The sequence below is a fragment of the Lampetra fluviatilis genome, chromosome 5, assembly GCF_964198595.1.
Source record: "Lampetra fluviatilis chromosome 5, kcLamFluv1.1, whole genome shotgun sequence".
NCBI lineage: Eukaryota > Metazoa > Chordata > Hyperoartia > Petromyzontiformes > Petromyzontidae > Lampetra > Lampetra fluviatilis.
The window spans coordinates 516518-540407 of record NC_136279.1 but is presented as its reverse complement, the minus strand read 5'-3'; the positions used below and the strand labels follow the sequence as shown (position 1 = coordinate 540407).

The following is a 23890-nucleotide window of genomic DNA, read 5'->3' as shown; positions in this document are numbered from 1 at the left end:
CACTCACCACGCTCCACATCAACTCACACTCACCACGCTCCACACCAACTCACACTCACCACGCTCCACACCAACTCACACTCACCACACCAACTCACACTCACCACGCTCCACACCAACTCACACTCACCACGCTCCACACCAACTCACACTCACCACGCTCCACACCAACTCACACTCACCACGCTCCACATCAACTCACACTCACCACGCTCCACATCAACTCACACTCACCACGCCTCACACCAACTCACACTCACCACGCTCCACACCAACTCACACTCACCACGCCTCACACCAACTCACACTCACCACGCCTCACACCAACTCACACTCACCACGCTCCACACCAACTCACACTCACCACGCTCCACACCAACTCACACTCACCACGCTCCACATCAACTCACACTCACCACGCATCACAACAACACAGACTCACCACGCTCCACACCAACTCACACTCACCACGCTCCACACCAACTCACACTCACCACGATTCGCTCGTTGGGAGAGCATCCAGACTGTTACAGGCGCCAGTGGCTGGACACGATGCACACTGTGGGTGCGATGTGTCCATGCCAAGATTGCCGACTCAATCCCCTTGCCCAAGACTATCCTCAGCAATAAATGCCTCCAATACAATCGGCCACGGCTATAGTTGCTTTACAAATCCACAGCCATTTGTCAATATCACTCCTGGATAAAGTCTCTTCATGCAATTTCAGTCATGGGGTTTGCGGACCATACATCACAGACTGGTCATTGCAGGTTGATGAAGGGTGGCGGGACCCTGCGCAGGATCAGATATTACTCACCACTCATGTTAGCCATGGCCCGGATTCGAACCCAGATCACTGGTTCCATCATGTAGCGTGCTAACCACTGCACCACGACTCCCCATTTAGATGCTCTGTAAATTAAGGCTATTTTAAGTTCACTGACGTCTTGATATAGTTTACCTGGATATTTCCTTGAGATGAAAATGTCATTTGCAAGGGTGTCCTGGGTATAACGCAAAGACTGTCATTGCTATTACCGTACATTTTGCAAGTGGGAAGAAAGCAGAGGGCCTGGAGGACACACAACAACCGCTTATTTAGAAGGGCCATTTACTGCCAAAACCCCCCCAAAGACACTGATCACAACTGTACATTCTCTAGGTCACCATGGATTATTGTTCTTAAATTAAATCACAATTTCAGAGAATGGAATTAGACATCTGGAACATATGGTTCTTCTGCCTAACTCATTTTGCATTCTGGGCTCCTGTAATATAATTAAGGAAAGGATGTTAAAAATACACCCCATCGTACCTTTACTAAGACTCGCTACCCAAAATTAAGCGAGCGAACTCGCATTGTCGCCTTCCTCGCAAGCTCTGATCACACAGCAAACACAGCGCAATCGGCTCTTATTCAACGTGGAAGGTGTTTTAATGTGAACGACAAATCAAAATGTTCCTGGCAGTTAATAAAACAATAAAACACGTCGGAAAAACCACAACCTTAAGACACGCTTCAGCCCTCTCCGCACACACACACACACGCCCCCACAGATTAACACGTGCAAACACAAGCACGTCTCACGACAAGCCTTGCCATGCCGTCGTGATGTATTATTAGCCGGCGCTGATGACTTTACCAGACATGGGGCTACCTCGCCGGCCGCTTAAACTTAACCAAACTGTTCTCTAATTCCGTGAAGTTCCGGACGATCACATTACCAGTGTATGCGCCGTCACCTGAGGATCGCAGACATGGACGTGACAAAGTCTTTTCCCCCCAGACGCAACAAATCATCGCCCGAAACAAAGTCCGCACAAGTGACACACAACCGTGGTTGCAGCCTTCGGCAAGACACTCTCATCAGCAACCGCAGAACCCCACGGCAGATGCCCCCCCCCCCCCCCCCGACGTGGACACGAGAGCATTCGGACCCTTGGCGACGTAACGGGGACTTACCACTAAACATGTTCGCAGCCGACGGCGAACTCGCGGACGAGGAAATAAAAAAAGCGCAGCTCCAATCGAGAACGGCACGGGCGCTGAAGCTTCTGCACGAAACGACAGCTGCACATCTCGGCGCTGGTGCGGCGCGCGTGTGGGGGTGGCGTGGTGGAGGGAGGGGGGAGGTGGCGGGGGAGAGAGGGAGGGATGGAGGTGGGGGGGGCTCACAGAGCCCCTCAAGTCACACGGCTCGCCACTGTAGGGGCATCGGGGTCAGTGCTGTGACACACACACAGACACAAACACAGACACACACACAGACACCCACACACACACAGACACACACACACACACAGACACACACAGACACACACACAGACACACACACACAGACACCCACACACCCACAGACACACACAGACACACATACACACAGACAAACACACACACACACACAGACACACACAGACACACACACACACAGACACACACACACACACAGACACACACACACAGAGACACACACACACAGACACACACACAGACACACAGGCACACTCTGCCTTCCTGCCGACAAGCGCGACACAACGAATACCTGCCTCACCCTCCACCCCCACAACGCTACGGCTCACAGGAACTGCACACAATTTAACACACATGCACACAATCACGCGTTCACACGCGCGCGCACACGCGCGCGCGTGTTCTCCTGACCCACGCGGTCCCACTGGTTTTGTTAGCGCTTGTCGTGGAGAAGCGCCGCCGACTCGGGTAACGGTCGTGCTCCGACTCACCTCGCCCCTCTGCGCACATCGCTCGCTCTGGGGGGGGGGGGGGCTCTACGAATGACGTCGTTTGCCTCGAGCTTCTTTCCATCTCCCCACGGCGCACCATCCCAAGCCAGCCTCCATCTCCCAGCTGTGCACATATCCCTCTGCTTTCAACATTATCCAGCTACCGCCATCCACCACCACCACCACCGCGCCATGCCTCTGAGCACCCCCCCCCCCCCCCCCGTGTGCCCTGTGCCGTGACGAGCGGGGTAAGGCTGGCAAGAAAACCGCAATAAGATCCAGCGCAAAACGCGTGCCCCAACGTGACAGGGTCTCGCTTAATGAGCGCCAAGAAGAAGCTGGTACACATATTTTAAGCGCTGCGGTGCGTGCCAGAGTCGCCAGCAGAGAATGTGCGGTTATCGAGGTTGCGATGCTCAACGTAAGGAACGTTGTTATTATTATTGTTATTGTTCCGATTGTTTGCCCAGGAATGCCTCACCGAGTCCCATGAGTCTTGTTCAGGAGGGTCTACAACTATTTGTAGTGAGCGATGACTCAGAAATTTACCGGTTAATATTTTTCAAAAATTGCAAATTCGGACCGCAACACCGGCACACAATGGTCTACTCTTGCCAACGATGTCACGGGATCTTTTTACGTCCACCGCGTTGCAGACGGCGCGTAGTATTTTTAGGGTTTATATACACAGACCGCAGTAATAACCAGGGCGGCTTCTTGGATTCGAACCGCGAACCTCTGCAACGAGCGACGGTGGCGCCCCCGGCGTGCCACCGCGTCCACGGCCCGCACGCTCGCGGCTGCCGTGCAGATTTATCGCGGCTGCTTCAGCGGCAGAGAGGAGAGGTTCGAACAGAGCCGCCTTCTACGGCTGCACTGAACCGTAAAACTCGCAGTTCAAAATTTGGGTTAATCACTTCATTCCAAGCCTCATCAGGTCTCTTTAAACGTGTGCGAAGTACTGGAATGACATCCTTTTTTTCCCACAACATGAATCAAATTTAATTTGCAAGCATTATCCTTTCAGTAACTGCTCCTGCTGCTGCATGTTTGAACAGATCAAAAACGCACCGTATAATTTAAATTATTTATATCACGCTTATCATGAAGGAACGAGGTTGTTACTGCAAGACTTACGACGGAATATTTCTCAGCATCACTCGAGCTAATCTGAACATTGACATATTTTTTTCAAGTGGTTTGCGTGAATTTAACATGAACTCATTTGCAGTTAACTCCGTACAAAACTGTTCTGTTTCTACCGTGTCTGAAACAGATGACTAAGACATGTACACACACACACAAAATATTGTACACTATCTGGTTTTCTATTTGGTCAAAAGACAATGGTGTCTTTGCCCATTGTGTAATCATGACTATAATAAGAAAGCAGGAAAGAGAGGGCTGATGCATTCTACAAACACGCTCACCGCGGTGGGGTGGTAATTGTTAATCCGCACCACACTAAGAGCACTGTGCACACGGCCCCTCTCTTCCACATCGTTACGTGACATTCACGCTCAATATCGTGTAAGATAAATGACGAATTGTCATACTGTAAGAGGAAATATGCATTTGTAAACACGTACTCACAGAGTGGACTACGTTAAGTAAGCAATGTTAATACTGATAAAAGACAAGTAATCGGAGAAACTTTCCAAGTGCTTCCTCGGTGGACTGAATAATACAAACTGTAGGTAACTGCTCACCGTCACTTAAAAGGAGTGTCTGCCTAATAAAATGGGAAATTATACGGCATTCATCTCCGTTGGTGGCATTAATATGATGGTGGAAATTCCACATTCTCAGGGTGGGGCCCAGGTCTATTTATAGGACGGCCACCCTTGACTTCTCACAAAGTGGTACAAAAATAATCGACCCCTAGAGAAACGATCGACGAGGTTGACTACCCCTCACATCCAACGCAGGGTGTTGAACTTGCAACTTCCCAAGTGTGAGCCAGGTGCTCTCTCTCCCCAGGTGAGTGGCGGGCACCGACCCATCTTGTAATCATCCACCACATCATCACCACCACCACCACCATAGTGCCTGCATTGTAGCAATGCCCTCCCTCGCCTGTACACGCACAGCCCTTGTGTCAAAGTACCGCTGGGTGAGGGTCTCCCCATTGCGTGCGGGTCCTGTTGGTTATTTGGGCATACTTCAACACACTGTACAGTGGTTAAGACTCAACTTCATCAGAGGGACGTCTCTTCACGTCGTGTTAGTTATCTTGCATTAACAATACACTCCGGTTCTGAGGAACAGTTATGCCTCTGAGTCACTTTGGGAAATTATCTGTATTTTCAGATATATTTGGGTGACTCCCAAAACCTGAGCTATACCTAAATCCTCAGTGCAAGTGAAGTGTAACTCATTGATGTGCTCATTTACTTCATTACTTCGTGGTCTAACTCACGGAAATGGGTACGGATAAAAAGAAAACATATGATGATTAATTATAAGTCTTCCCTTTATGTGGGCTGTAGGGCCGTGGATTAAAAGGCCAGGTGAAGTGAAATCCTGTGTCGAAGTCACCCGCGTATGACTGCTGAAATGCACATCATATACCTGTCTCCACACACACACACACATCATATACCTGTCTCCACACACACACACACATCATATACCTGTCTCCACACACACACACATCATATACCTGTCTCCACACACACACACATCATATACCTGTCTCCACACACACACACATCATATACCTGTCTCCACACACACACACACACATCATATACCTGTCTCCACACACACACACATCATATACCTGTCTCCACACACACACACACATCATATACCTGTCTCCACACACACACACATCATATACCTGTCTCCACACACACACAGGGCAGCCACATACACTCATCGCTCTGTTTCAATTGCCACGATACCTTCAAAACATTCACTGAATTTCCTCACATGGCATGACTTGGCCCAATATGACCATGATGATGCTTTACCGTATAAACAAGGGTGGACTTGCCTTTTAAAAAATAAATCTAAAAAAATTCTGCCCACTGCTCCTGTGCGGATGTATTCCTCACCACCGATCGTAGCCAATCGGTGATGAGTTTCCAAAAACTTTGGACTGATGACGCTCATCAGAATAAACAATCACCCCGACTGCAATTTTACACGACTGTACTTTCGGAAGTGCTTGGTAAAGCAAGCCATGCATTGTACCACCATGCCACTGGGCGGTAAGTCTCCGGGGTTTAATCGTTATTTTAAAAATTAAGAAACCAATTATATAAAGGCGCGATTAAAATCAGTCCATTGTGCGGGTTATGCGAGATTATAAAGTCACCCAACTCTGTAAACCTCACATCAGCAATTGCGTTGTGCTCTCAGGACATAACTTTGTCATGAACTCACGCACCTACTGCCATAGAAACACTTCCTGTAACATTACTCACGGTGCATGTGGGAAAGCAACAAGCAATTGGAAAAAGTTTTAAAACCAGCTTTGCAAGTTGCTATTAATAAATGCGACTGCACTTCGCCACGATCTTGCAAAAGAGGGGAAGCCGATACGAGGGGAGGGTGAGTGGTCACTGCGGTAGATGGATGTGTTAATGACGATGCTAAACCGTGGTCTCAGGAGCATAACGTGCATCTGCCGAGAGATGGTTTTGAAGAAGAGGGCGAATGCGATCTCCACAACAACACTCACATTCACAATTCTGTATCTATGCTGCCCAGCCGCGAGTAGCGTATCTGGGGTACACGTCATCTAACCAGAATTCCAAACGGAGTGATTTAGCTATTTTAATATTACATTCATAGCAATAGTATAGCCTGTGATAAAAGCACTATATGAAACCTATGAAAATTACATTTTGAAGTACACATCTGAGTATACAATTTTGTTGTATTTCCAAAATATTGTGTATATGAACAGCATTGTGTTCACGTCAAGTTGACACAATGCTGTTCATAACGTCAAGTTAACACAGAACAGTTTACAAGTTTACAGGTATGTGTAGTACATAGTCATGCAACAGGTAATATACGTCTGGTATTTCACATCCATTTGTTTCATACTCTTATCTGATGGAGAGTATACACGGAGGTGGTAGAATAATGCATTTCACTCAGTGGTAACTCATTAAGTCATCCAAAACTCTGCAATGCCAAGGCCTACATAAAAACCTTTCTAAGGATGGGAAAACTGCACTGAGATTGTATTGACAAAGTGAGTTAACCCAAGGAAATCGCTCTGGCCAAAGTTATTCTCAATCCAAAGGGAAAATGTGTATTTATGAATATTGGACAGCAGAAATAGCATAAACAAAGACGTGTATTAACCACCTAATCTTTGCTGATGGCAGTCATTATATAGAGCAATTTATTGCACGGCATGATTGCAGAACTTGATGAAGAAAATTGCAACGTTTGCCACAAGTAAATGACACGAAAATAAAACGGATCGGAGTTGGGCAATTGTAGGATCAAGATGATTGTGAGCGTTGGGCATTCTGTGTGCTCGCTAGAGACAGTACTGCGCTGTGATGTGCTGAGCATGGTCTGTATTTACATCTTTGCTCAACAACGCAATCGCCACACTTACATCTTTGTGTTGAGAGTATGTTCGAAAAAAAACACAAGTACAGTGATACATGGAGTAACTGAGAAAATAAATCAATAAACAATTATAATGCACACACACTGCCCGTGCAAAACTAAATCACTCAAAACTTCACGACTCAAACAGCGAAATGTCTCATGACACATCACCATCCAAAACAATTCGAGGTGAAGTGTGTCAAATCACTTTAATTTACTAATTTTAGATTGCAGGGGTAGGCATACGACGTCTACTATGCAGTATTGGTACTTAGCAGTATGAGTCAACACTGCATCTGTACGTCATTGTTCCAAACATACCGTGACAGTGATACATTGGGAGGAGCGGTGGCGCAGTGGTTAACGCATTACACGATTCACCCGTTAATCTGAGTTCGGTTCCAGGCCACGGCTAACATCAGCAGCGGGTGACATCTGAACCAGTTTTGGGCACCCCATTCACCAACCCGCATTGACCAGCATGGTGAAGTATGGCTAAAAAGGCTTGCACATCTAGGGAACACGCGTTGATCGCGCTGACAACACCGCGCGCGCACGGATCAGCAGCAGCACAGCCCCCACCCCAGCCAGCCACTCGCTGCTCGCACGCGCAGAAGTGCGGCGCTCACGTCCGTTATATCAGCGCTGAGCGCAGCGGTGTCAATTCCACATTCCTATGGGCGGGGGCTCACTCTCCCAATCTGACCCGCTGCTGCTACCGCTGAGGATGAAGACGGACCCTACCACAATACCAAACCAACACGCGCGCGATTCTCAACTAATGCGTGAGTCTCTTCTGTGCAGTATCCTGCACAACATCTCATTCAATCGCTCCGTCGCTGCGACGGACATCCTCTCGTGCGCGTTCTCTCCTGTTGCTCGTCTCGACCACCGACCATCATCAACCGCGTCTAGCCATGGAGCGATGATGACCCTGTCCAAGCCGCAACGTAGCTTTCTTAACTCGCCATTGCCAACGCGACGTCTCAAACAATCTAGCGGCGGCTGCGTGTGGCAGAGGCGAGCCTCGAATGATGAAGCGAGGGGGCTCGAGTGTCAACCGCACGCGGTTCCCACGTGGAGCGCCGCACGCGGAGCGGTACAGTTACTTACTTTACCATGATCAGCTGTGACCGCGCGCGCGCCTCCGCCGCCGTGAGTCCCACCGCGCCGCACGTGGAGCAGCAGCAGCAGCGGCAGCGACAGCGGTAGAGGCAGCAGCAGCAGCGGTAGCCGCAGCAGCAGTAACGGCAGCGGTAGAGGCAGCAGCAGCAGCAGCGGCTCGCGCTCTGAGCGAGTGGCGAGCGCCACGCGACCCCCAGCAGAGCGCGCGCGCGGCACGCGGGGGAGGGGGGGGCGGAGTGGGGGGGGAACTCGGGGAGAAGGGGGCGTGACTCACCTCAGGCCTCGTCTCCCATTGGTCGCATCTGAGCCGAGGGGGCGGGGTGGATGGGGTGGGGGCGGGGGCAGTGCGGGCGGGCGGGCCGAGCAGGCGAGGAGGAGGCGTGGCCTTGAAGCTGTCAATCAACACAAGCACCGCCAGCAGCGCGCAGGTGAATGGCTCGTCATCACCACCACGAGGCGATGATCTGCCCACTGCTTGATGAAGGCCTTATAACAAGCGGTCGCTATTTATGACAGTCCTGCAGCATAACGATCTTGCATTTACACACGGGCTCTGATATCATGCCGAGACCTCCGTGGAGGGCGTTCTCGAGGACGCTTTCCCGCCTTTGGCTGCCACTCCGCAGCGAGTCTCGACCTCCGGCCATCATAGTGAGGACGTCTCCTCCAGCCCACTAGCCGGACAGTTTAGAGTCCATCCATAATAAAGGTGTTGGGGTTACGCAATCTAACCCAAACACCCTTATTATGATGATATTGGTCGTGAAAGCCTTCGTGTTAGTTCGAGATACTTTGTCTCTAAGATAGGAATGTTGTTCGGTTCGTGGTGGCTCTTCACAACTCTTGATAGCTGTCCCCCCCGGCAGTGTCCACTCTCTTATCCACACGCGTGTGAGAGGGGGGGGGGGCTGGTGCACTCTGTAAGCTGTCTGAAGTCGCTCTTCCGTAGGCACCTGGAGGGGCAGTCGGTGAGAGAACGCGGTTCCTCCACTCCAGGCTTTTATGGTCCCCTCGCCACAATCGGGCGTCTTCTTTTATCGGTATCCGCTAAACCGGTAAGGGGACGTCCATAAATGACGTCACGCGATTTTGGACGATTTTTGACCCCCCCTCGTCACACGGCGTCACAAAAAGACATACCCCCACTCAAATATGACGTCACAAAGCTCTGCCCCCCCCCCAAAACCATATTTCCATTTTGAAAATAAAACATGCTTCATATCGCTTTAAACTATTGTCATTGTAGTGCGTATTTAATGTGGCGCTGCACTCTGATGTTGTAGGAGAAAACATTTATTAAAAAGTATATTTAATGAAGTAAAACGTGTTGTCTATATTTATTTAAAGTTGCGCATTTTTATGTGACAACACATTTCTCACCCCCCCCCCTCGTCACACATCGTCACAAATGTCTGACCCCCCCCCCTAGGTGCGTGACGTCCTTTATGGACGGCCCCTAACTGTTTCAAAATCGATAGACATCGCGAAAGTCATTAACCGGTAACCGTTTCCAGTGAGTTTTACGAATTGTATTATTTGTATGACAATACGCTCAGGAGCTAAATACCAATGGAGATGTCTGCTCGCCACGAGAGGGCTTCAGGAGAGAGTTGGTGGAGGTTTGCTGTTCCTCCTCCATTGAAGGAGTACAGACCACGGTGGTCGATTTACTCCGTTCCATAGTTTGGGTTGCATGGCCACAACGACACTCCTGTGACTTTGCATCTATGAAGGAGATGTGGGCCTCGGCCTGTTGATGTTCTGATGCGGTTGATCATTATTTGGGTCTCGACTGAGATGTTTATGATGGACGTCCACGTTGTTGCACTCTGCTCGCTTGCAGTGTTCCTCCGGATCTGGGGAGATTCTAGGATGGTGACAGTATTGTTACACAATATATGTTTATTGCGCAGCCTTTCTATATGTGTGGCAAACCGGTAATTCTGTTTTTCCCCGTTTTTTATGTGGTTGAACACAATGCGAAAATAAAATCGATTTCAACAACTCTACCCTACCATGAGAAACTCTTGCTGTTCATATGCAAACTTAGCGTCTACACGCTGCATGCACCTGATAGTTGGTAATCGCGGAAAGCCTTACAGAGGGACCTGAATTGAGAAACACCCACCGACTTCAAGCACTGCTGTAACAATTACTCAGGCTGGTTTTGCTATGACATGCTAAGGCTGTGTTGTGTGTTCTCTCTTTTTTTTTATCGGTTATAGTTTATTCGAGGGTAGATCACAGAGCACAATAAATGGATCAAACGGCTTCAGAAGCACCCAGCTGCTGCTTGCCAGAGCACTGCCCCGGGTTATTGGTATTCTTAGCGCCGTGGTGGTACAGGGCAGGTGCAGCAGCGCTATCATCACAGCGGCAGGGTTAACGCCACAGAATATCTGCTGGGGCAGTGCTGTGCGTGAGTGTTTGACTCACCAGCAGAAGGTCCCGGAGTTCAAGACCGGTTTGGGTTTGACTCAGCGTGGTATTATTATTATTACTATTGTTTACCCAGGAAAGCCTCAGTGAGTCTCAATACTCTTTCTGGAGGGTCCTGCCAAGTTTTCGCAAACAAGGGCGACGGTTGTTCTGTATATTTCTGTTGGGTCATTTGCAAGTAATTGTTCAAATTTGTTAAATTTGGACTATTCCTTTCCTTCTATTCTTGTGTATGGCAATATGTTCAGGAGCTAACCACCAATATCAAGGTCTGCTACTCAGGAGACGATTCGTGCAGTTTTGCTATTCCTCCATTGAAGGAGAGCGCAGACTACAGTGGTGTACTATGTTGTCAAAATTTAGTTGGCACACTCGAAGACCTCGTCCTATCGGTTTCTACGCCTTCAAATAGCACTTAGCTCTCTTGATCATATCTGGATTTGAATTAAGACGTCCATTTTGCCTAGACAACGTTATCAGAACGGTCTACTCCTGCGAATTACGTCACGGAACCTTCAGTGTCCACTGTGAAGCCGGCGGCACGTGGTGTGCTAACCGCTGTTACACACCGCGGCACCACGAGCCTCACACGCAACAAGCAGCGAGCGCGCCACTACTGGGCCGCGGCACTGCCCCAGTGATATGGAAAATTACATAAATATACATTTGAAGGAAGAGCGCACAGTGATTGTGATATGGATGTACTGGCCCCCACCATTATATATTCTTAGGTGTTTTCGGTAAAGTCACGTAGGTAAAAATTTTAAATTAATAAAAGTAAAATAAAAATAAAATAAAAATCACGACGTTTCGGAGGCAACACACGCTTCCGTCTTCAGGTGGAACCGTCACAGCACGATAGCTGTATCAAGTGAGAGAAATTCCAAGAAACAGTATTTGTATATATACTGGTTGAGGGTGTGGAATATTCACAATTGGCCCAGAGTCACCAATAAAAATTACCACAATTCCACATTTAGTCAAGTGGGGAGACACTTCAATTTGACCTTTGATATAAATATCACAGTGGTCCTGGGCCCTCCCATAGTGGCAGAATGGTAAAACAAATCTATACAAATGAGATATGACAAGTGATGAGTACAAACATTCCATTTTACACATTTACACAATCTGATTTGACAGCACAGTTTAATATATACAGTCATAATATGTTCTGCCCAAAATATGACGTAATTGCATATCAAACTAATGATACTGGTGCAATGTATTTTCATTAGTACCGCATTAATTCTGTGTTAAAATACATTGACGGTGAGCCTGACCACCTGCAGTGTTTAACTCTAAGCCACTGAATATTTCCCACATCATTGGTAGACTGGAGTAGGTGACACAGGATTAGCAACCACAGGCATCATGGATGTGGTGTGCCGGGTGTGGAAATATTTTCCGGGCCCAGACCGACCCGGCTGAAATGAATCCGCCGGGTGCGAGATTAAACATTCGGAACGTTCCATGTAAGATGCTGATAGTAGTGAGTTAAACTCCACCATTCCTCCTTCCAAGGGTGGTCTCTGCAACCTAGTATCTCCCTGCGGTAACTAGAACCAGCTTTGGGGCCTCCAGCCACTGCTTATATATTGCGTCTACAACTCGAGCTTACGTAAAAGTGTTCAAAGATCTGCAAAATGCATGAATCCAGTGCTGAATGTCAATCAAGGCCTTCTGTAGCCTCTGCGTTTACCTGGGAGGTGAGACTAACCATCTTTAAGCAAATCCCTGGCTGCTTTTGTTGCAACCGAAACGTATTCGATTATTATTTTATTTTCTACGTGACTTTACCGAAAGAACCAAAGAGTAGACAGAAAATTTCACCAACAATGGAAATGCGTTCAAGTATGTGTTCATAAGATGCGATGTGAAGTACGCAGAATACCATCTATGGAAATATAAAGCAAAACAATTCCACCACCTTCTTCAGAAACCCTGCTGCCTTGTAACAGGAAACTATAGAAAGCAAGTGCCAACGTCACATTCACAGCACATATATCAAAAATATCACCATGGAAACTTTCACAACCTTTCTCGCAGTCCTATGGCATTCACTACTCTGAGTAAAGTCCACCCCAATCACAAGTTAACAGAAATAAATATCTTCAAATAAAAGTGGTATCTGCAAACTTTGTAAAGAAAGAATTTTTCCAAAGAAATTAGTCATTTTACCCACAACCAAAGAAAGATTGTTATAGCAGTTTGCACAAAGCCATGCATCGGGCCCATTCTCAGTTTCTGCCATTTTGCGTTTCCGTGTTGTCAACGCGAAAGACAGCAAAAGAAATAAAATGTCGGAAGGTTGGCGCTGTAATAGGACGATGTCGGCGCCACTGAGGGACCACCTTGACACCTGCGTGAATGATTGGCGGAACCCGACAGCGACTCGCACCCCAACCAGCATCTGCATTCAAGTAAAGGTACCCTGTGGTCAGGAGATGCTTGCGTTACATTTCACAATGCAGAATAAAAATTAAAGTATACATTTTTGTGAAATGCTACACCTCTTCCCATTTTCCACAGCTGTTAAATAGATTCTGAGTTTGTGCCAGATCAGCATCAGGCAACAAGGCTCAGGCTCGCTGTAGCAGGAGCAGAATTAATGTAAAGTGGACGATGAACCGATAATTGCGATGTAGTGAGATTGAGGAAAGTTGATTTCAACTTGCATGTTACCTTAAATCATGCTTTTGGCTGCAATGCTCATCTGCAAGAATATTCATATACCTACGAAATATGTAAATTATATAACTGTACGAAACATATACCTTCACAAAAGCTGCGGTTCTGTGTCACTGCCATTACACTACCATGATGCTAAAATGACTTGAGTCGTGAATGGGATTAATGGGAAGCAACAGCAGAAGACTATTAACCATGCCCTTGAGTTTCTAACATTTATTCCATAATGCGAGTTGTGATCAATTGAAGCTCGCTGAGAACTGTCTACCAGTGTTTTCAACGACTGACCATCAACATTAGCCCTGCTCTGTCCACTGCTGGATGAAAGCCTCCCCAAGTCATCGCCATTCTTGACAGGTCTCAAAACACAACATCATGGTCCGCCTTCAGTAATTTCATTTGGTACACATACCCTGATGTGTTTTCCCAGTTGTGTCTCTCCAACAAGTTTCCTCATTTGTTTTATTAACTGGTTATGTTTGACTTTTGTTTTGCTGATATTTACCTTGAGTCCAACTTTACAGACTTTTTCAATTCTTCAATCACTTTCTGTAGTTCATTTCCATCGGTTGTTATCACGGGCATGCCCTCATCAAATCTGAGATAATTGTCCCTTTCGACATTTATACTAGCAAATATCCTCTTTAGTTTATATGGTATTGCCCTGGTGTGGATGTATCTTCACGTCCGTGATATGTATCGTTAGTTTCTACGAGTAATATCATTGTAGCTGGTCCATCCTTGGCAATGGTTTTTAACATTTCTAAATATTTTGAGAAATAACCTAAAGTTTCATTTGGAGCTGAGTGATAGCTGTCAAATTATAACGCATAGATATTTTACAGTGAAAGTAAAAATTTTCTGTCAATGTAAATGATGATACACATCAAATAAATTTCCAAAAGAACTTTCAAATTCGATGTGAATCTGTCTGTGGAAAAGGGTTGTATTTCTGTTGAGGCGCTGCACAAACCCAAGAATACCTAAACACCGAATAGAATTTCGAAATATGTCATAATTCTGGTTATGTTACAACACATAGCGTACATTAAACCATATAATGAAACATGCGCACACAATGGTCTATTTTAAAAAAAGGCATCGCATTGTTTAGGTGAAGGGTGAGTGACTGGCAGAGGACTTTACCACGGTACCCCAATGCCCGTGGCTACCAGGAACTGTCACACGCACGCACACACACACGCTCACGCGCACAAAGACATGCGCCGACACAAGCACACGTTCTTCTGCATAGAAGACGACGACACGGGGAGAGAGAAAGATAGAAACAAAGCGTACGCACGCGGAGCCCCGAGCGCTGTGCGGGTGACGCTACGCACGCCGGTCATCTGTTTTCCCAGGCACATCAAAGCGACAGCTCCGTACTAGCTCAATGAGCACCCTATTTCACAGCCAGGGAGCAACGAAATGGAAGAAAGAAAGAAAGAGAGAAAGCGCGAGAAAGAAAGAGGAGGCAGCAGGGCCATGTTGGCTTGGGCTGGGCTGATAGATGGCCGGCCGAGTGTGGGGCACGGTGAAAGAGCGGCGGGGCCGGCGTGCAACCTGCTGCAGGTTACGGCCTGGGGCCACGCACAGAAATTGGCCTCTTTAATATTTGATGATGTCTATTGTAACCTGAACTGATTTGTACAAGTGGCTATACATTACCGTTCTGATTAAAACTACAAAGGATGCTCGGAATCAAAGGGACCGTGAGCTATATTCTTTGTTTGTGAAATGTTACAGATGGCAGTGCTGGCGCTAAATTGAATTAGTGTTGTGTGGCAACTGTTGTCACGCGAGCAAAAATCGCCAAATACTGTATCGAAATTGCACGCTAAGCAAATTTATATTTTATTGGAGCAAAAATAACAATTCACTTGCCGTACCCATTGACACAAAATATAAAAACATGTATACAACATATATAGAGAAGTTCTAAAATAATAAAAACGAATCCATTTTATACATCCCACCGAGTAGTTTTAAAATTGACGCCAAACAAAATAATGCTAAATAAAGGATAAATTATTTTCCTAAAAATACAAATGGAAATTATTTGATATTATATCGAATAAAATAATACCACTCAGATCTCTACGAAATTTGAACAAAATAATATTTAGCCAAACCAGTTTATCAAAGGGACAAGTGGAGAGAGTGTGTGCGCCTCAAGTCAATTTATTTTGTTTCAAGAGGAGGGAATGATCGATGCACAGATGGTCCATTACTACAACCAGAGATGATCCAGGAGATTGTCCAGAATATGCATGAAGATGCATGAAGAGATTGGTCATTAAATGGGTCAGGAGACAGGTGAGAAGGTAAGTCAGGAGAGAGACCAGGAGATGGATCAAGCGATTGGTCATGAGACTCAGATTAATCAGAAGAAGGGCCAGGAGTGGGAACAGATGAGAAAGCAGAATACTAGTCAGAAGATGTTCCAGGAGTTAGGCTAAAATGTGTGATTAAAGATGAGTCAGGAGACTGGACAGAAGATTGGCTAGGAGACAAAACCAGGAGGCAGGCCAGGAAGGGGAATCCACAGCAGACGGAGAGAGAAGCTCACGGAGCCCAGACGGGCTGCCGTCGCCGGCCCAACCGCGGCACGAGACGTGGCACGAGACGCGGCACGAGACGCGCGCAGCGGGCGGGCGAGCGGGCGGCGGCCTCTGAGGCGAGCCCCGCCAGGAGCCACTGAGTCAGACGATCAATGAGCCAACGTCCTCTACTTCACCTGCAGCGAGCCCGCCCAGATCCATTACCTATTTTGTAAGGGAGATTCATTATTACATTATTATTATTTCCCCCAATTTAGTTACAGGCCCTTTCCAAATGTGGAAATTAGGCTATGACATCAATTCACAGTAGCTCAGTCGTATAAAGGATATTTTTTTAATGGTGAAACCCGCAGAGGGCGATTTGGTGATTACATTAATTTTTGGAATTGTTTCATGCTGCTGAAACAATTACTCGTAACCTGTCCCTGTGTGTGCTAGCACGTCTTGCCTTTCCTCCCAACAAGGGAAGTTACGTGCGCAAGTCGGACTGGATCTGGCTGCCGAGGCAGCCACCTTGGGTCTATACAGTATGTGCACACGCAGTCGACGCGAAATGTGATCTACCTTGCATACAATTACAAGGCATTGAAATATTTCGGAACCAGTTTTTTTGCTGTAACTTTGCATTTCAATAAGTACAACTTATTTCGCATTTCCATATTTTCTGAGCATTCTCAAAAATAAAAATTGTTGTAAGAGATAGATTTAGTGTACTAACAAAAATGTTTTCGTGAACATATTTAGGACTCACTGAATTGTTTACATTTTATTTATGTAATGTAATCAATGTATTCATTACAAGGTTACGTAGATTTCATTTCCCTTTTTTAATATTGGCACAGCACAGACAAAATACACACGGAGAAATTAACATATTCTGACATCAGCATTAAAGTAAATCATCATCATCAGCCTTGACCAATCCACTGCTGGATGAAACCCTCCCCAAATCGCCACCATCTCTGAGTTCTGCAATGTAACATTACATCATACATCTCAATAGCATTGTTTTCTTTAGATCGTAACCGTATTGAAGTGTTTATCATTTGTAAGCAGCCCTCTACAACTTCAGTTTTGATATGATTATTATACAGTTTAAAGTTAGCTGTCTAGAGCTGAGCAAAGACAGTATTAATTTATCATTGCATGATGGCCGACTCTTACATGTGTTTTCACATACTCTATAATATCTGATTTACAGCCAATGGCTTATTACATTCAATCTGTACACATGTTAGCAAGTGGCTACCAGCGTCAAAATTCTGACACTGTTTAAATTACTTAAGAAGAAAGGGCTTCCCAGCATACCGCTGTCCAGCCACTAGCGCGTGCACACACACACACAGTTGTGATATACGGAGTCACAAAAGCCCCTGGGCTGGCTGGATAACACAGTGGTTAGCAGACTGTACCATGAACCCAAATGGCCTGCACCATGGTTAACGTCAGAAGAGAGTGGTGTCTGAACTGATCTGGCACCCCACTCTCTTTACCAACTCGCACGGACCAACGTGCTCATGTACGCGAGAATCACTCCCTTGACCAACACGCCGTGGTGGAGGGGGGACTTCACCCGGCACCAAGAATAACATTGCTTGATATATCGCGCTGTGGTTCATGCAAATAGCATCTCACAAACGCTGAAGAACCATAGGCAAGATTGAGGGCAGCAGCCAGGCAGTTATCCAACGCCAACATTTGGCCACGCTCTGAGCTCTTCTATATATTGAGATGTTTTCCGATAGTTAATAAGTCTTCATGCACGTGGAAGGAAATCGGAGCACACGGAAAAATCCGACGCATGTGAGAGAGCAACGCTGTATTCCACACAAGAGCGATGTGATATATTAGTCCACATTTTGCTCGACCACCTTTTCGTGGTGAGTCAGGGAGTTAGCAACATTTGTGCGATCCACCAAGCTTTGCCTCCGCGTTCTGGATTACAAGCGTGCACCACCACCACCCGCCAATATATTTACAAAGAGATATCAATTAATGAGTATTATTACTTGCGTATCTACATCTACTGTCAATTTTAATTTGCTACAATAATATCTATACACAGTGACAATAGTCATCGTGTCAGCTCACAAAGGTGGCGCTTATTTTATCATTCATACAACAATGATGGGCTGAGTTGACCTCCAACTAAAATTTTAAATCAATAACTCCTTACTTTTTTACTTAAATCGTCATAGACTCGTACCCTTTTGCGAATTCTAGCTGCAAGAAAATTCAAATCTATCAAAGACATCAATCACGATGATTCCCAAAGAGAGGGGAAATTCAAGTTTACACGCAGAGGGCCCCCCCCCCCCTCCAATCTCCAACGCTCCCTCCCCACACCCCCTCCCCATCCTGTGTGAGCACAGCATGAAGAACTTTTCACACATCTCGCATTCCCAAGATTATCACGACCGATCTTAATTACAGTCCCTTCACCAGTCATCCGACACCAGAGCAGCTGACTTGTTCAAGACTTATTTTAACCAAACACACAAAAAAAACCCCACCTCCAGTTCTTTCAGCCCAGTGGCCTTGGCACCGTCAGCTTGTACAGCTCACCGCCAAGTCGCCTCGCGATTCTGCACGATGTAATAATCTGTAAAATGCTCAACGGCCCGGAATGCAGCGAGTGGCAGCCAAGCGATCATTACGTGAAATGAGAAAACAAGAATTGTTCACCGGTGCCATGAGTGTACCTACTGCCGTCGCTGGGTCATTGCACAGTTAATGTCATTTATAATTTCTGCGCAATGCTGAAACAGTTAAGTGCACCCAAGCTACATTCACACAATGGAGTTTTCTTGAAGCTCTCGTTAATCTTCCCCTTATGATTATGATTATTATTCTGAAAGTCGTCGTGCCCTTAGTTGATGTCAATAAGGGTTCTGAAGGCTAATGTGTTAAGCACTTGCATTGTTTTTGTAATTTGCATGAGGTTATATGGCAAAATGTATTTTCATTTTGTAACGTCAACAAAGTAAAATCCCACGGTGTCTGCATTCTCAAGCGAGTGGTGGGTGACTCTCATCTCCATTTGCGGGCCGGAACTAAAACAGAAAAATCCACATTCCTATGACGGGGTCAATGTATCCCCAATACAACCACTGTTGACGTCGCATAACACGGGAGATACCAGAAACACAATTGTCTTGAAAGCACGTGCGATCTAAACGACACTCGGGATACATTACTCGTTCTCCGGGTATGGAAATGTTGACATTGGGTCCACATGATTTTTTAACGAAGCCTCTTCAGCTTGGTTCATTTAGTTCGCTGCGGAGCCTTTGGAAAATTGTCAGAGCTGCGTGTTCGTGACATCGGAAGCCTCGTGATGGCTTGAGTATCTCTCCCCTGAGTATCTCTACCCTGAGTATCTCTCACACTCATTTGCACGTCAAGGTGCAATAGGCCTAATGGGCTCTGTGAGGACGAAGAGCGGCCTCGGAATGAAAATGTCTAAGCATGAATAACAACAACAACAACTCAACACATTCGACAATAACATTGCCTTAAATATAAACATATATAATAGGTGACATTTTGAGGAATGGCTCTTATTTACTACTCAGACCTCTCGTGCGAGAGGGTTAACAGCAAGGCTTCGTTTCAGTTGTACAGGCAGCTTCATCACCACCACCACACTCACCAGAATCACTCCTCACAGTGGCACAGGGAGCTTCACCACCACCACCACCACACTCACCAGAATCACTCCTCACAGTGGCACAGGCAGCTTCACCACCACCACCACCACCACACTCACCAGAATCACTCCTCACAGTGGCACAGGCAGCTTCACCACCACCACCACCACACTCACCAGAATCACTCCTCACAGTGGCACAGGCAGCTTCACCACCACCACACTCACCAGAATCACTCCTCACAGTGGCACAGGGAGCTTCACCACCACCATCACCACCATACTCAACGGGACTCTCTCCAAAGGGAGATCAGCCTCTGTACTATAAACTCGACACATTTGTAAAGACACTGCCCTGTGAGGAAAGCGATGTGATAGGCGACGTTTCGAGCATTGGCCCACCGTCTTCTTCTTATCCTCAATAGCCGACAGACTGTCTCTCTGCTGTAAAGGAGAAGGACCACTACCTGAAACGTCAGCTTTACACGCATTTTTTGCTTGGGTGGTATTCTTGACTATTGTGTTTAATTGTACTGATGTTTGCTTGTGCACCATGGCTAACGCGGTATCGCACGCTCTCGGTTTTAATTTTTGAACCTCTTTAAGGTGACTCAGTGATGCCCCTTGGGCTCCCGGTAACTTTTGAGTGGCTTCATTCCGTCGCTTGTACTCGGACATCGCGGTGGCCGTGCGTGCTTTTCAAAACGAGACCGTGTCGGGAATCAAACTCAGGTTGCCGGATTCAGAGCGTAGCACGCAACCCACCATGTGACCGCTCCCCTCTTTCATTATGAAGCAGTATTCACGGGAAATGTTGTTGTTGTTGTGTATTCTCACAGATCCACAGCTGTAGAGATAGACTGTATTTGAAAGATTGTAAAACTATTTTGAGAACAAGAATCCAAGACGCTTGATCTATTGTTGAGTGCGTTTTAAACAACACGTCTATGTGACAGTCACACAATACAACATATCTACGATATAGCCATTAGACTGCTACTCTGACTCATGCGGCATTACTGCTTTGTGCATAGTTCGTACACATTCATTCATGCTGAACATGAAGTCATTTGTTCTTGATTTATAACAGCAACCTTGGACATTTGGTGTCGTTTGGCTTGGGATTCCTCTCCAGCCGTCCATCCACGACGAGAGCGAGAGAGGAGAGGACGCGTGGTTGATGCCGCCACTCCCCGCGGCACGGCACGAGTTGCCGGGACTGTGTCGTGGCAGAGGCAGGCCGACGCGGTGTGGGTGAGCGGAGACTCGCAGGATGCAAAAATTAACCCCCGACCGTCTATGGCCTTCACAATCTGATTCTGTCGTGAGAGCGTGGGGCATCTGGACACGCGGGATGAATTAGGAAGCAATCGGTATGTTTCGGCTGCCTCGCAACCTCACCCACCCACCCACCACTCCCTCCCACCCACCCACCACTCCCTCCCACCCCCATCCACCCACCCACCACTCCCTCCCACCCTCCCTCTCTCACCCTGCTTCACCTCCTTCCCTGTGCCCGCTCCCTCTCTCTCTCTCTGCAGGGTGCAAATGTTTGGGTTTCCCAAACAAACACATTAGAACCCAATGTGCCCAGAAAGGGCTTTTGTCTTTTCTCTCCTTATTCTATCGGGTAAGCCAAAGCGTTTGTGAAAACATCGGTCATTTGTTGCACGCTGCCGCGGGCGCTTCGTGCGCGATGTCCGCTGTTGCTGGAGTCGCGATCATCCGCGCCGAGTCTGGCCTCGTGATGAAGTTTCGCGTCTTTAGCGGCGGACTCAGAAGGAGGATGGACACGCTTGCGTTCAGCCCCCAGCGGTGTTCTTCACATATTCCGTTTCGAAGAAATATTGCGCAGCAAGCAATGCGAATAATTGTTTTAAAGTACATATATTTATCACGCATATTTTGTGTGTTTTATTAGACTGAAAGTCAATGCACATAATTTTACGTATACCATATACACTTAAATAAAACTGAGTTTTATTTAAGTATGACTTTGTTCAAACGTTTTAATGAAGCTGAGTTTTTTATATTTTTATATATGTGTATAACTCATTGGAGCAGTTGGCCATTCGTAATATCTGTCAACACATTTAATAGCTTGCGTTTTTCTGTCTCCCCCACAGTGGTAAACCACGCGGTACGTGCACATTTTTTAAAGTTGTATCCGATGTGAAAGCTCTCCGCGGGGAAGGCGATCCCTCGTTGTGTCCCTTTTAACGGCTCCACTGCGGCTGAGCGTGGCACAGACGGCGTCGTTTAGACGCGGATCGGGGGGCTATAAAGGACGGCGGAGAAACTCCTTGGCCGCTCTTGCAGGCGCTCCCTTCGCCAACGATCATCCACGCAGCTGCACGCAACTCGATGCCTCATTCCCAGAGCCCTCAGCTTTGCAGAGGTGCAGTTGTCGGGATCGAGAGAGAGATGGGGGGGGGCTGGGAGGAACCCGGCGTGCCAGCAAAAAAACAACAACACTCGAGGCTCTTCTCAGCAGTGGAAATGCAAACAAAAGGATCAGCGCCCCCGTCTCTCTCCATCTTTCTTTCTGCGCTCCGCTCTCCTCTCGACGTCTCTCAGCCTCTCTCCCTGTCGCTGGCCGGTATCTCGCGCAAATCTCTTTCCTAAGACAGCTTGAATCAATTAAGCACTGGCAGCAATAAAGGCACTTCCTTGTCCATCGTCAGGACATTGAGCAGCTATTAGGGCCTTTGTTTCCTATTAACCACATGCACAATGGGCCAATCGAAAGGCCCTCTCTGTGCAATAATACAAATCTCTCTCACCTTCTATTCAGCGCCCTAAAGCCAATGTTTGTCTATTGCCTCTTAAAGAATTTCCCCCCAAAATGAATGTGTAAATAAGTAAATAATAACATGGCTTCATTGAAGGAAAACAAGAAAACAAAGCAAGCAACAACAACAACAACACCCGTGCCAGTATTGACTCTGTACCCTCACATTTAGAACGCTCGCTCCGTCCGTCTTCGTAAAGCCTGAGGAGTCCGTCCCCATTGAAACCCACAGACTGAGATCGCTGTGCATGCTGTGCATTGTGGGATGTTGTTCCCGGGGTGACTCCCAAACAGATCTTATGCCGAGTTGTCACTCAAACAATCTACGAAGAAACTCGTCAAATCACATGTTGTATTTAGCCAGGTCAGAGCCCACTAAAAACATCCTCTCTCATTCGGAAGGGGTTCCAGCTGATCTGGCCAACACTCGTTGACTCGTTATGTTAGGACAAATATTACTCTTGCACGCGATGTGTGGGTCATTTTCACAATTTCGACTCGTGCAAAGCCAACAGAGGGCAAAGGCTTAACTATGATGGAGGCATGAGTGAGTACAAATCTATTTTTGTACCATGTTTTGGGAACCCATATAAAATAAATATTGCTTTTAGATTACGGTACAGTTGTAAGTATACTATTTATTACGCATGACTTATTTAGGCATACGGATATTTTACACCCCATGCTGCTGTGAGTTCCTACTATCAACTCTTTGTGGACAATTCAGGGTAAAACAAAATACGCAACGTAGAATTTCCCTCTCAAGTCCCAACAGCAGTGAGAAAACACGGCTCCAAGGTCATAATTTTAAAGAGACACAAAATTATTTTCATTAAGCCACTGGGCCGCAGATTGAGTCATCTGTCAGTGACTGATCGTAGCCTGGAGTCAGAATGTGAGACGCGACGTGATGGCCTATCGCTGGTTTCCAACGCGAGAATCAACGCGCACACCAACCCACGTAGATGGGCGCGTTCACATTGGAACAAGGAAGAATGCGTCAGTGTCGACCACAGTCAGCACTAGGGTTTGTTAATCATAATGTTTGTGCTTATTGCTGTTGTAATGAAACAAAACCATCATCAGTCATAGCAGTCCATCACAATCAGATTGTTCAGTGTTAAAAGTAGTGTACTGATGTTGTTTTAAATATTATTATTTTACACACAGATGTACATTCATACAAACAGATGCATATACATAGTGAGGAGGCCTTCATCTAACCGTGGATAGACCATGGTTGATGGTGGTGATGATTAATTGGGTGACAGATGTGAATTCTAATGATGTCACAGATGGGCTTGAAAGCT

General features: G+C 46.7%; 1 protein-coding gene across 8 annotated transcripts in view; it reads right to left on the bottom strand.

Moving 5' to 3' along the window:
* Positions 1-23890, bottom strand: part of LOC144932358 (protein phosphatase EYA1-like) — a 101885-nt gene that overhangs the window by 70764 nt on the left and 7231 nt on the right. For 4 of the 8 annotated variants that reach the window (XM_078856311.1, XM_078856317.1, XM_078856310.1 and 1 more), the window contains exon 1: positions 8438-8600. In XM_078856311.1, coding sequence (XP_078712437.1) covers positions 8438-8445 — 8 coding nt within the window. In that variant the 5' untranslated portion in view covers positions 8446-8600. Of the gene's footprint in view, positions 1-1964; positions 2013-2743; positions 2786-8437; positions 8601-8723; positions 8842-23890 lie in introns of those variants that run through there. The other 4 variants (XM_078856312.1, XM_078856314.1, XM_078856315.1 and 1 more) reach the window with 4 other exon arrangements.